At 30.2% G+C, this 13,253-nt stretch overlaps 3 protein-coding genes across 9 annotated transcripts; 2 read left to right on the forward strand and 1 right to left on the reverse strand.

Moving 5' to 3' along the window:
* Positions 1–75: 75 nt before the first annotated feature.
* Positions 76–5,348, forward strand: Fbl (pantothenate kinase 3 fbl). 6 transcript variants are annotated; one of them, XM_076309920.1, is made up of 11 exons: positions 76–221; positions 488–668; positions 2,042–2,219; positions 2,615–2,793; positions 2,874–3,047; positions 3,134–3,301; positions 3,375–3,451; positions 3,531–3,707; positions 3,814–3,949; positions 4,026–4,139; positions 4,222–5,348. In XM_076309920.1, exons 3-11 carry the CDS (start codon positions 2,096–2,098, stop codon positions 4,273–4,275), a joined length of 1,203 nt encoding a protein of 400 aa, XP_076166035.1. In that variant the 5' UTR covers positions 76–221; positions 488–668; positions 2,042–2,095; the 3' UTR covers positions 4,276–5,348. The 6 variants fall into 6 exon arrangements, with proteins under 6 accessions (XP_076166035.1, XP_076166034.1, XP_076166033.1 ...); XM_076309919.1 differs by having other exon boundaries at positions 488–633; XM_076309918.1 differs by having other exon boundaries at positions 77–221; positions 488–904.
* On the forward strand, positions 5,124–8,538 carry Gas8 (Growth arrest specific protein 8). Its single transcript, XM_076309910.1, has 9 exons — positions 5,124–5,252; positions 5,525–5,744; positions 6,096–6,307; positions 6,376–6,637; positions 6,709–6,969; positions 7,026–7,193; positions 7,261–7,347; positions 7,429–7,638; positions 7,709–8,538. The coding sequence occupies exons 2-9, from the start codon at positions 5,700–5,702 to the stop codon at positions 7,922–7,924; spliced, it is 1,461 nt and encodes a 486-aa protein (XP_076166025.1). The 5' UTR covers positions 5,124–5,252; positions 5,525–5,699; the 3' UTR covers positions 7,925–8,538.
* Positions 8,539–9,724: 1,186 nt separating this feature from the next.
* On the reverse strand, positions 9,725–12,919 carry LOC143146002 (galactoside 2-alpha-L-fucosyltransferase Sec1). 2 transcript variants are annotated; one of them, XM_076309925.1, is made up of 4 exons: positions 12,343–12,919; positions 11,904–12,259; positions 10,505–11,132; positions 9,726–10,444 (listed from the first exon to the last, which is right to left on the reverse strand). In XM_076309925.1, exons 3-4 carry the CDS (start codon positions 10,966–10,968, stop codon positions 9,904–9,906), a joined length of 1,005 nt encoding a protein of 334 aa, XP_076166040.1. In that variant the 5' UTR covers positions 10,969–11,132; positions 11,904–12,259; positions 12,343–12,919; the 3' UTR covers positions 9,726–9,903. The 2 variants fall into 2 exon arrangements, with proteins under 2 accessions (XP_076166041.1, XP_076166040.1); XM_076309926.1 differs by lacking the exons at positions 11,904–12,259; positions 12,343–12,919 and having other exon boundaries at positions 9,725–10,444; positions 10,505–11,008.
* Between the last annotated feature and the right edge of the window lie 334 nt (positions 12,920–13,253).

The raw sequence follows: 13,253 nt of genomic DNA on the forward strand, positions 1-13,253 counted from the left end.
AATAGCAAGTTTGCTCATCTATGAATATCATTTCGATGCAACGTTCGACGATTACGTCCACTGAATAATTACTAAACATTTTTCAACAATTCAGTATTGTAATAGGAAACGCAAAAAATCTTGATTTGACATCAGCTCTTCATTACGAAAAATAAAAATAGCCATGATTTTGTTTACATTCTAAACCAGACGAACACATGTGATCGAGTGATTGTAAAATAGTAAGTATAAACATGTATATATGGACGAGAGCAAGCATAATTTATCTTATTCTGAATTCTGTGATCCGTGTTTCTGGAAGGAAATATTTTTCAGCTCTGTATTGTTCGGAAATATTGAAGTCGATTCGTGGTGTCAATATCGCTTAATCGTTTTACACAATTGACTGATATTTTCAATAAAAGTTTCGGTAACACGGATTTGTGACGTCAGCAATCTGACGTTACATGTGAGTACAGGAAAAATTAACAAATCAACGTTTTCACAGTTCCACGTCTATTTTCCATGTGCGTGATCATGAGAATTTAAAAGGCAAATAAGAGTTAAAAGTGGAAGGAGTATCGCATCGTCCGATTTTCACATATCCGCGAAATAGTACCGAGTAGTTTGCTAACGCGCAACCTACCTACATAGGTATTGCAAATTTATCTAAGTTCAGTGACTGTGATGTAAGTTTTATCATTTTGTATAAATCCGACCAAAGAACTTAATGGAGCGAAAAACTTTATTTAAAATATTTACGCGTTAATGCTGGACCACCGATAATATGAAATTACCGTTCAACAATCAAGCGGTTAGATGGTCTTTTTTATCGTTAGTTTAGATAATTGTTGATCTAAGCAAGTTCCTACAATAATTTCCCACCTTATAAGATTCAATCTTTATTCTGAAATGACGTTACCAGGTAAGAGCATATCGCTTCTTGTTTCTCTTACTCTCTACGTTATACCGTATACGATACAGTTATTACATTTTCATTTGCTTCGTTTCTTCATCGTTGGTTGGTGTGTGGAAAGTGGTACTTGTATTTTATCCTCTCGCGTGTCTCTTGATTAGCCAATAGTAACAGCATACATATCTATTCAATATCAGTATCGCTTTTTGTTTCCTCTCTATTGAGCAAAATTTCAACAAAAAAAAAGGAAGTCGTCAATCGCGTGATCTGGCGTTAGTCTCGAGTGGACACATTTCGTATTTTGCTAACATTGGTACAACTTGTCGTTTAAGATCATCGCAGACGTCGATGGCGTTACTTTGCAAGTAATGTCAGCGATTCTATCGCTTAAAAATTGTCTATAATTGATGAACGTTAATTGTAAATATTTGTTGAGCGACAATAACATTACGCTATCGATTTATTGTTTATAAAACGATCGTGATTTTAATTAAACATTTTCGAATATAATTTTTGTAACATTATATAATTATATATAACTTTTGTAAACTATAAAACAATAATTTAATTTTCTTTGGTAAGGACAGTGTCGTGTACATACTTAAGTTCAAGTTAAAATCTTTTGGTATAACTCGGTCTTCTCTTACTAGAAACTTTTTGACAGAATCATAAGACGCAAAACCGAAGTGTGTTTTTGATGTAGTGAATGTCGCACGATTTATTTTACGATTATGATATACCATACTAAGAAGTGTTTTCTTTTTAAATCATTTATTATTAAATTAAATATATGTGTTATCGAAAAACATGATCACATTTTTTATAATGATCTAAACAATATATAATGCAGTCATGTTTTTCAGTCATGGTATGCATAATTAAGCAAGAGTAACCTTTGCTATATGCTATAATTCAGTATAACATTACGTGATTAGGAAAAAAATGATTTTAATAAATAATTGTCACTTTAAACAATTTTTTATGATCTAAAAATCTTGTGCAATATTTTGTTAGTATCTTGTATAAATGTATATATTAATAATTAATAATGTAAAATATTGATGTGACATTTAAATGTAAAGCTTTTGCTTTATTATTATTTTTAATAATATTGTCAGTATAATTTTTATTTTCTTTAATTTTTAGTAAAGGAATTATACATTAAATTGGAGAGAATTGTTATTAATTAAAAGTTCAACAATGAGTCCTCAGAATCATAAAAATCAAATTGCTACAAAAGTTATGACGTCCAACGGTTACACTGGTGCTGACACACAAGTTAAGGAGTCCAAAAACTATTCATCACCTTGTGAGTCATTAAATTGTATGTGTGCTTAGAGTAGCCACTTTTATTTCTTTATTATAATCATTTCTTATTCATGAATATTGTTTTAGCATTAGAATAACTTTTCAAAAGTTGATTAAAAGAATTATTTATTACACGTATTTATCTTAAAAACATAAGTTTTAGTTTAAGGAGATTTTATATATAAATGTATTTTAATATCTCAGTGTATATTTTTTTTTTTGCAATATTCTTGTATTGTTTGCATAAAAGTTGTTTTTCATGTGTAATAAGAAATTTTATATATGAATTTTATGTTTTTAATAACTACATTTTATTTGATAAACTCTCCAAATGTTTAAAATTTTTAAACTTGATATTTTTGTAATAATACTATTTAATATAATAATATTATTTCTCATTCTTTTTCTTAGCAATACCATGGTTTGGTATGGATATAGGAGGTACATTATCCAAATTAGTATATTTTGAACCTAAAGATATTACAAGAGATGAAGCAGATGCCGAGATAGAAATTTTAAAAAATATTCGACGATATTTAGTTAAAAATTCAGCATATGGGAAAACAGGTCACCGAGATACACATTTACAAGTATGTTATTCATGTTGTTTAACTCATTGAACATTTACAAAAACGACTATACCTTATACATTATATTATTTGTATTGCAGATGGATAATGTCTGTATCAGGGGTAGATGTGGCACACTACATTTCATTAGATTTCCTACAAGTGAAATGGGAAATTTTTTAGCATTAGCAAGGTCTAAGGGTATGGCCAATCTTGTAACAACAGTTTGTGCTACTGGTGGTGGAGCATATAAATTCGAAAAGAATTTTAAACAAGTGAGACATTATTTATATAATATTGCAATACTACAAATATAAATGTTCACTGTCATTAATATTCTATATATTTACCTCTTTTGCAGGAAGTGAATATGAATTTAGCAAAATTTGATGAATTAGATAGTTTAATACGTGGTATGCTTTATGTAGAAACAACCAATCCACGTGAATGTTATTATTGGTCTCATCCTACAGATGATAGTAAATGTCAGAAGGTTCCTTATGATTTTTCTAAACCTTACCCCTTTTTGGTATGTACAATGTTTAAAATATTAAGATGCATTTTGAAGGTTAAATGGTACATTTTATGACTACTTTTTACAGCTTGTAAATATAGGGTCCGGCGTAAGCATTTTAACAGTTTATGGGCCAGAAAATTTTAAAAGAATATCTGGAACCAGGTATATTATTTTTGCAATAATGTCAATTCATAATATTGTACGAAGAGATTTGATATTGATACACTTATTTTACATTTAGTCTAGGTGGTGGTACATTTTTAGGATTATGTTGCTTACTAACTGGATGCAACACATTTGAAGAAGCAATAGAATTAGCAACTGGAGGTGATAATACCAGAGTAGATAAATTGGTTAAAGACATTTATGGTGGTGATTATGGACCTTTTGGTCTTCCTGGAGATCTTGTTGCAAGCAGGTAATGTTCTTAATAATGAAATAAACAAATGTTTTGTACTTTGTTTCATTTTTATAATTTAATTTTTAATTAAAAGACTTATTTGCATATTTTAATTTTTATGTAGTTTCGGACAAATGAATTCTAAAGATCGACGAAATGCAGTTAGTAAAGAAGATCTTGCACGTGCAACACTTGTTACTATTACAAACAATATTGGTTCTATTGCACGTATGTGTGCTGTCAATGAAAATATTGAAAGGGTAAAGAAAGTATTAATTATAATTCATTTTATGAACATTTTACAGTACTGATACTATCGTAGGTTGAAACTTTTAGGTAGTGTTTGCAGGAAACTTCCTTAGGGTAAATCCTATATCAATGAAACTTTTGGCCTATGCCATGGATTATTGGTCTAAAGGAACAATGAAAGCTTTGTTCTTAGAACATGAGGTGGAGTACATATAAAATAACATTTTTAACTAATTCTGAATATATAAAATAATGTTCGATTTCTTTCTTCTTTTAATTACAGGGTTACTTTGGTGCAGTAGGATGTTTGCTCCAATTTAATGGTGAAACAAGCTAAAATCATAGAAAATTGCATAATATATAGCATTCCATTTCATACTTCAACTCAAATGAATCTTTTTCATGAGGATGGTTATTCAATTATTTAACACAATTATTTATTTTTGTTATACAATACTTAATTTCTCAGGAATTATTGTATATGTTGTATATGAAATTACAATGTTGCATGAACATTATCTATGGCAGAGATTTGAAGTCGGACTGTACTGTCTTTAAATATGATCGTATTTATTACAATTTTGAATATGCACACTATAATAAGTTATTATTTTGAAACGTATTACTTGATTATTTGTATAAAAACCTAATTTGGGCACAAATCCTGCACCAATTTACATAAGAAACTACAATGGACTAAAATGTAAACACATACAACATACCCGAATATTCTTTACACGAGTAACATTGGTCTACCTCAAATTTTTCTTTCTAAACATTTTTATAGATACATGCTCAGAATTCTACATCTCAGGCATGAAATTTATCATGTTTAAATGATTTGAATCATTAAAAATTATCAACACACAACGCAATAATTTGATAAGTACTTAACACATGTTACTACTATTCATTTTGCTATTAATACTTTTTTATTTAAATTATTAGATGATAAATGTAGCAATTGACTAGTGTTATGTTACAATAATGATTGAAAATCATACAAAATATATGTAACAGTCAGTGGTCACATTTAGAAGTTATTTATACGCATTTTTATATAAGATATAATGTACTAGGTATTTATCATTATTGAATTTTAACATATGCATAACATGCCTCAAGATGTAGATGTGTAACATTGTTGGATATATATATATATTTTTTTTTATATAGAATAATTTACAACGTGACTAATAATAGAACGGGAAATATTACGAGGATATATGTACTATAGCATTACAAAAAATGTTTTTACTATATGTATTGTACGATATGTTTAACGTTATAGCTAACATTTGTGTGAATTTAAAGGTATAACAAAAATAGATTTGTTTATACATTTATTTTTATGGATTAGGAACAAATGTAACTATCTTGTATTAATAAATAATTCCATATTTGGCATGAGATGTTACAAGACTTAAACTGTTATTGCAAAATTAAAAATACTGTTTAATTATATTAAGAAATTTGCATGCATTTTTATACACGTAAATTTCAATAAAATGATACAATTACTAGAAAACAAACATTATTATTTTCTGTTTGATAGTATTGTAGATACATTGTATTGTGTATTTCAGGCATGTCTAAGCTAAGCTTCGATGCTTAGGCACCTTTTTTCATTCTGTTCTGTTATTATGGTATCACATGGCGGCGGATGTTATGTTATGCTATACGATACATATACGCCCAATACGAACATCTGTGGAAATTAGTGTACTGCCTTTTGTTTTATGAATCGAAATGTGAAGGAAAATGGACATGCCTGGTTGTATTCTATATATTCCCTTGAATTCTCCTGTAAATCATGAATTTTGGTTACTTAGCAACTAAGTCTACCAAAACAATATAACATTAGTTTGAAATCAAGTAATGATTTGTTGTTACTCTCCTTTATACCTGTCAATAAAACTAGATGTTTTATAATGACAGTCAATATTATTATTGTTGTTTATAATTTAGTTTACTAAAACATTATTTGTAACTCTCGAAATTGTGTCTGATACTACTGTTTTGGTTATACTTTTCTGATAACAACTTTTTTTTATAAAAATGGCGAGTTTCTAAGATTTTGATTATAAATATAATTAATAAAATTTTAATTATACTTAAGTAAATTGTTTTATTTTGTCTTTTATTGATACCTTGTAGGGACCTAAAAAGGCAAAGGCACCTGCTACTGTTGATGGAGTAGACACAACCAAAATGAGTAGAGAACAATTGGAAATCTATTCGCATAAGATACTTGAAGAATTGGAACGTGAAAGAGAAGAACGGAATTTCTTTCAACTTGAAAGAGATAAGCTCAGAACTTTTTGGGAAATCACAAAGCATCAGTTAGACGAAGCACGTGCAATTGTCAGGTACTTCTGCCATATATTTAATTAAAATATTTAATTATGCAATCAATTAATATATATTGTTTATAAAGAAATAAAGAACACGAGAAAGAGGAACTAGCAGAAAAACACGAAGCAGAACTTAAATTATACAAGCAAAAATTGAAACACTTAATGTATGAACATCAGACTAATCTATCAGAAACTAAAGCTGAACACATGGTTGCACTAAAACTGGCACAAGATGATTATCTAGCACAAGAGAATGAATTGTATGAAGATAAGAAGGATCTAAAAAAAATCCAGAAGGATCAAGAGTTAGCACACATGAATGAAATACGTGCATTAAAATTGGTATGAAAGAAATGTAAACAATTTTTTAACATTACTAAACAGATTTATGGAAATTAAACTATATTATTTAGCAAAATGCAGAGGAAATAGATAAAATAACAAAACAATTTGAAACTGAAGCAGTAGAAATGGAACAAAAATATGAACAAAAGTTAACAAGTCAATATGAATATCTTACTCTAAAACATCGCATGGAAACAACTGAAGTGGAAGAGAGGAAAAATACACAAATCGCAAATTTAATAAAAAATCATGAGACTGCATTCTCAGAAATGAAAAATTATTATAACGATATTACTTTTAACAATTTATCTTTAATTAAGAGTATGAAGGTATGATTAATATAAAATATGAAGTTATTGATGTTACTATGCTATTGGTATTGTAGGAACAAATGGAAGTGATGAGAAGTAATGAAGAGCGGATGAAGAAACAAGTACGAGAATTATCAATTGAGAATAAAAAATATTTTGCTAATTTGCAGTCCAACGAAGAGTCCATAAAGCTGTATAGTCATCAACTTGCAAATTATGAAAAAGATAAACTGTCTTTAATTGTTAGTATTTTTAATTGTACAAGATTATTGTATGATATTTTGAAAGCCTCATTTCTGACAATTTCAGAATACCAAAAAAAGATTAGCAATTATACAAAAAGATTTTGAAAGTTTGAAGTGGGAACACGAAGTACTGGAATTACGTTTCGAAAAGGTATATCGACAATAAGTGTGTCCTTTTTCCACTAAAAAGATTACTTCTTTTATTCTAATTGAAATTCATTTCATTTGTTAGTGTCAGTCCGAAAGAGATGAGCTACATTCAAGATTTGTCTTAGCTATACTTGAACTTCAACAAAAAACAGGATTGAAGAATATCCTCTTAGAAAAGAATCTTGAGAAGCTATCAGATTTATTGGAACAACGTGAAGCACAGATTAGCGAGGTACTTGCTGCTGCTCAGTTGGATCCAGTGGCTGTTGCTAATGCTAATAAAAAATTGGAGGTTAGAAATTTTTTAAAAATTGTAACTTTTTCTGTTTCTACATTTGCATAAACCATATTTTTTTCCACAGAATATATTGAATAGAAAGAATAGTGCTATACAAGATCTCCAATATGAATTAGCAAAAGTTTGCAAAGCACATGAGGATTTACTTCAAACATATGAAACTAAGTTACAAGAATATGGAATTCCAAAAAGTGAACTTGGTTTTCAACCATTAAGAGTAAAGACAGTAAGTTCAAAACTAGGACTGGGACCAGCTGGGCTTGTTAGCATAAACCGCTAGTCCATAAAATTATAATAAAATTACCTGAAATTTTTAACTACAATTAGTCTATATATAGTTTTCTTTAGTACTTCCCGACTGAGTACCGAGTGTATACTCAACATTCATTAGTGAAACGTAAAAGTAATAAAATAAAATTAGCAAAGAAAAAGTATAGATCATTTCTGATGCAGACTATTTTTATTTTGTAAAACAGATAAGTTTCAGCACATCCGTCTTATTTTTATACAAATTACATAAAATTATCACAGAGAATGTACAGAGTAGTCCATATCAGTGCCTGAAAGTTGTATACATTTATAATTATATCTATTCAATTTATATCTCAACACCACTTTCATAAATTCTGAATTGTGATACATTTTTGTATAATCTCTTTTGACCATATTTTTGTTATAATTAACAACTAACAGGCATCAAATACATTGAAGATACATACGTACATACATACATACATGCATGCATACATACATACATACATATGTATGTATGTATATACATGTATATATATGTATGTATTAACATATAGACATAGACACATTGACTAAACTAATTTATAAAATATTATAAATTGAATATATCAGGTCACGTGGTTAATAAACTTGAAACACTTATACACTGGGTTTATGTAAAATACGTTTTTCTCCAATCTATTGATTTTTTAAATTTCAGAAATATTTAATTGTTAAGTGAAGAAATAATTCATCCCTTTTTTTGCACATTTGTAAACACTATATAATACCTTGTATAGACATAACTTCATTGTATATGTGTGTGGATGTGTACACACATGCATTAACGAATGCATACATTTTCTGTGCACATTGTGGCGCGCACGCGTGTGTGTGTGTGTGCGCGCGCGAGCGTGCGTGCACGCGCGCGCGTGTGTTAAGAATTTTGGCACAATAAGAAATAGAATCACAGTTGAAATCATTGTACATTATAAGAGTCATAGATCATTAATACTTTTTTCTATATCTGCAAGTTTGTCTTTACATGAAAGATGCATTAGATGTATAATGCAAGTACATTTAACTGTGCTCTTTCTCGATTGTTACATTATATCACGAAACAAGTCTAAACTAGTCAAGTGTTTATGGTTTTCAAAACAATAATAGAAACATTTAAATATCACTGTATTTAATTCCGACCACTGTGAAGTTTGTAGTTTTTTCCTCAGTTTTAGATTGGGCTCAGCTCGTTGGTTCATTGTGTCAAAAGAATATTGAATCTATTCAATTTTTCAGGGCCGCATGAATTTGAATCACAGTAGTAAAAAAAATAAGCATCTGTTTTAATTTTAGACATTTGTGGTCCATTGTTCCGTTGTATCCCTCTTCTACGTTAGATCTTTACAAATTCTTTAAAATATGTAAATTTTCTTACTACTATTAAAGGTGCACAAGTTTCTAAGTTTTATCTAATAGTGCCATAATCAAGTTAAATTCTATGCACATTGTTCTTAAGCAATTTATCAGCATCATATTTATATAATTTTGTTAAAAACTTTGTGAAATATAATGATACACTTTCATTTAGTTCTTTTTAGAAATTGTTGAAACAATATAAATATACAATAAACGGAATGGCAAAATAAAAAGAATTCGAATAATTTGGAAACAGTTTAGATACAAATATTAATTTTTATAGTAAATAATTGTTTGTTGTCTTGTACGTATATCAGAATTACAAATAAAATGTATTATTTATTAATTTAAAGTGATGGATGTCGTATTTCGAATGTTATTTTTTGGAAAAATAATGTTATAAACATACATTTGTACTGAATAAAATAATCTCATAGAAAAATTTTATTCTCAGTTTTAATTTCGAAATAAATATCTAAGAATATTACTTTCGCGTTCTAAAATTGAACGAAACGATCGTTTAAATCCGTATAAAATGTATTTTTAATAAAGTGTTTGTACACGCGTTATTTCTAATTTAAGATCCATAAAAAGGATGCTTTTGATTTTTATTCAACTCATTATTTTCCAGTTTGGCAATACTTCAGCAATTAAGGTTGAAAAGTATGTTGTTACATTGTACACCACTGTTTCACCAGCAGCTAAAATTGCGCCAAATGAACCATATGTACCATAATCTATAATACTGTGATTACATGCTGATAAAACTGCAAGGTCTTTGCCAGGGCCTTTTGCATCCACATCGGATACAAATTTGATTCTATATCGTTTACTATGCAAATTATACTTGCACCAAAGTATATTATCGCTAGTTACTACAAATACTACATTACTATACTTGCCAATAAAGTAATCCATTGCCGCGAAATAGTAGCTGACAGGGGCAGGTCTAATTTTTAATTTTTGCCACAGATAGTCCACATAGTCTGTTCTTCGTACATGAATGCTTACAAATGTTGGTTTGGATAAGTTAAACTTTTCCGCTACCTCTTTCAGTACCATTTGCGCGTAAGTTCTTAAATTTCGTTTAAATGTAAATTCTCTTCGTATATCGTCTAACCACCCCAGGATAAGGGACCAGTAAGCTGCATGTCTGTCGATGCAAATATTTAACGAATATAGCTGCAAATATGTTATATATAAAGTAACTAACCTTGGTACGATAATGTTCTGTTCTGTGCTATTCCATTGTCCAAGAGAATTGACAACCTGACTAACATCTAGGCTGCAACGTCCAATATAACCAAGAGGTGGTATACTAAGATTTTCAAAATATTCCTCAAGAGTCTTTAGTATACAACGTGGCATGAATGGTTCCAAACCGGTTCTTCTGGCAGTAGCCCACACAGAGACATATTCCCAGATTTGATTTCCAAGCCTGCCACCTTGGACTGCAGAAACTATTCCATATTTAGGACATGGATTTCTCCACTCCGGTGGTATTCTGACATTTTTTAAGGTAGTTCGACAAAGAGCTTGCTCATATGTCGAAATCTTCATGTGACGAGCTGGTGGGTTGGATGTGTACATGGGAAACAGGAAGACATGGATGCCAAAGACCACTATCAGAGCGAGAACTATTGCGCTTGCAAGTACATGCTGCTGAGCGTGACTCATTATCCTTATTTGCTTCTGTGCTGTGCTGTCACTACGTACTGACCGATTCTTTCTCTATCTTCTGTACTATTGTTCGCTGTTTATTATTTTCTACTCTTCAACTTCCACTAGTCCGGCATTCTGTATCTATAGGTGTGCCATGTCCTTTGTTTTCCGACGTACATCTTTATAATGATAATATCATTTATATTGAAGAGCACATGTTTTCTAACTATAGGAAATAGTAGGATTAAGGAATACGTAACTAACAAGAATAATAGGAAATAGTTGGAAAGATATTTGATGAAAACTCTTATACATATCATATTATAATTCAAAAACATTCTAAATTGTTTTATATTTTGCATAAAAAATGTCAAAGACTTTTATTCTACAGGGAAACAAATGCTACTATTAAGTAGTACATGCCTATTTTAGACAGTTAGTGAAAAAGGACATGGCCTACTAAATAGTTGTTTTAAAGCTCCTAATTTAGCAAGGTTTTATTATACAAAGCACCATATATGTAAATCAAAATTGCATTTGTTTATTTTAAATCTAATAAAATTATATTACATGTTGCATAGGGAATTATGTTAAGAGGTGGTTAACAGGTGGTGAGCTTCAGGTATTACATGAACTTTGGTATATATATATATATATATATGTATATATATATACACACACAAGAATTGTATATATATATATACAAAAATATCATTTACTATCTGTATAGCTACAAATAGAATTGTAAAAATGCCCAAATTGCTAAATGGTAAACTGGAAATGAATATTTTTAGTTACTTACATTTAAATATCAAAAGAAAATCGTTAAGAACACAATTGTTCTAAAAGTATCATTTTTGAGCTGTTTCATGAGGTCACCAGCAATCGAATTATATTCAACGCCCGAGTTAAGTTGTTTTAAACGTAAACGATAATATTGTAGCACTCACCCGTTCCAATAAAATATTCGTATTGCATTCGAAGAGCACTATTAGTCGAAAGACTTCCGTCGATCTGTTCGTTGTTTCCGTCACTCATGTTTTCCCGGTGAAATCGATGCGTGCTTGTGCATTGACGCTTGTTGCGTATCCACGAGATGCTTCGTGTTCCTTAACCAATGTTGTTTCGCCGGCATGAACAATCACAATATTTAAATTATTTTCTGTATTTAATATTATTCTAAAAATAATTTCTAAAACTTCGCAACGGCTACTGAAGAACGAACGGCACTTCGCTTTGGTTGAACTTGCATCCTTGGAACGGGGGATGTTGTCACGATGAATGACGTCACGAGGAACCGTCACCCCTGGACAGTATGATATGTAGATTTGTAATTTTAGTTGGCGCCAGTCGGACTAGGTCGGCAGATAATATAGAATAGTACCGTACCATCTACAGACACAGTTGAAATATACAAAAGATGTGTGAGCAGTACTTTTTCGTCTCACACAAATCGGGGAACCGAAATCCAGACGAGATATAAGATATTCATTACAAAAAATACTTTTCTATGTCATATGAATTATGAATTGGGAGCCGTCTGCAAGCCTTATTATTTTTATGTTAGTTTCGACGTTACTGATTCGTACCGAAACACAATTTCACCTTCATTAAGTGTAGGAATTGAAACTAAAGACGACAAAAGTCAATTACTTTTGTAGCAATTAAAATTACAGACGACAATGACATCGTACAATCTGAAATACCGACAACATAAATTTCACTGGTTTCGCAGCGATTTCTTCGTTTAAGAACAGTAATTCTGCGAACTATATTCGACTGAACCATCGCAGTCGGTAAAGGTGGTAAAAGAAGAAGATTTCACCCTATATGTAACTACGTTTCAATGCGAAGGGAATCATCCAGCATTATTTTCCCTCCTCTAACAGCTTATTACGCGACTCCATGCGTCGAGGTCGTTATTCGTTCCATGGAAGTCGACTTAACAAGACTTGTCTGGATCTGACTGAATCTCTTTGGACTAGTTTTGACATTGACAAAGTGCGTGTTGGCATCTAATTGCTTCTAATTTATTCTATCGATATTTTTGTTCAATATTATTATTCTTTTGATTATAAATTCAATCGGTATCGCGAAAAAAATTGAATCAGATTTCTGATTTTTCTTCGATCTCCAATCCACGCCAATTGTCTGACTGTCTCTTTGCAATGTATTCCGGGTTTAATCGTTACTCGATTGTAATAGAAATGTATTTCCTTTAATGCATTTGCTTTAATACGTACAGTAAGCGTCAAAATATTGTTAACACTTAAAGTTTTCAAATTCTCTTTGAAATAACT

This window comes from Ptiloglossa arizonensis, chromosome 4 (assembly GCF_051014685.1).
Source record: "Ptiloglossa arizonensis isolate GNS036 chromosome 4, iyPtiAriz1_principal, whole genome shotgun sequence".
Lineage (NCBI taxonomy): Eukaryota > Metazoa > Arthropoda > Insecta > Hymenoptera > Colletidae > Ptiloglossa > Ptiloglossa arizonensis.

Coding starts and splice junctions, on each gene's coding strand:
- Fbl (XM_076309920.1), top strand. CDS start 2,096: ATGAGTCCTCAGAATCATAAAAATCAAATTGCTACAAAAGTTATGACG. Junction 3,302..3,374: donor CTAAACCTTACCCCTTTTTG/GTATGTACAATG, acceptor TACTTTTTACAG/CTTGTAAATATAGGGTCCGG. Junction 3,452..3,530: donor AAAAGAATATCTGGAACCAG/GTATATTATTTT, acceptor TTTTACATTTAG/TCTAGGTGGTGGTACATTTT.
- Gas8 (XM_076309910.1), top strand. CDS start 5,700: ATGGACATGCCTGGTTGTATTCTATATATTCCCTTGAATTCTCCT. Junction 6,970..7,025: donor CTTTAATTAAGAGTATGAAG/GTATGATTAATA, acceptor TTGGTATTGTAG/GAACAAATGGAAGTGATGAG. Junction 7,194..7,260: donor AAGATAAACTGTCTTTAATT/GTTAGTATTTTT, acceptor TGACAATTTCAG/AATACCAAAAAAAGATTAGC.
- LOC143146002 (XM_076309926.1), bottom strand. CDS start 10,968: ATGAGTCACGCTCAGCAGCATGTACTTGCAAGCGCAATAGTTCTCGCT. Junction 10,445..10,504: donor CAGAACATTATCGTACCAAG/GTTAGTTACTTT, acceptor TTGCATCGACAG/ACATGCAGCTTACTGGTCCC.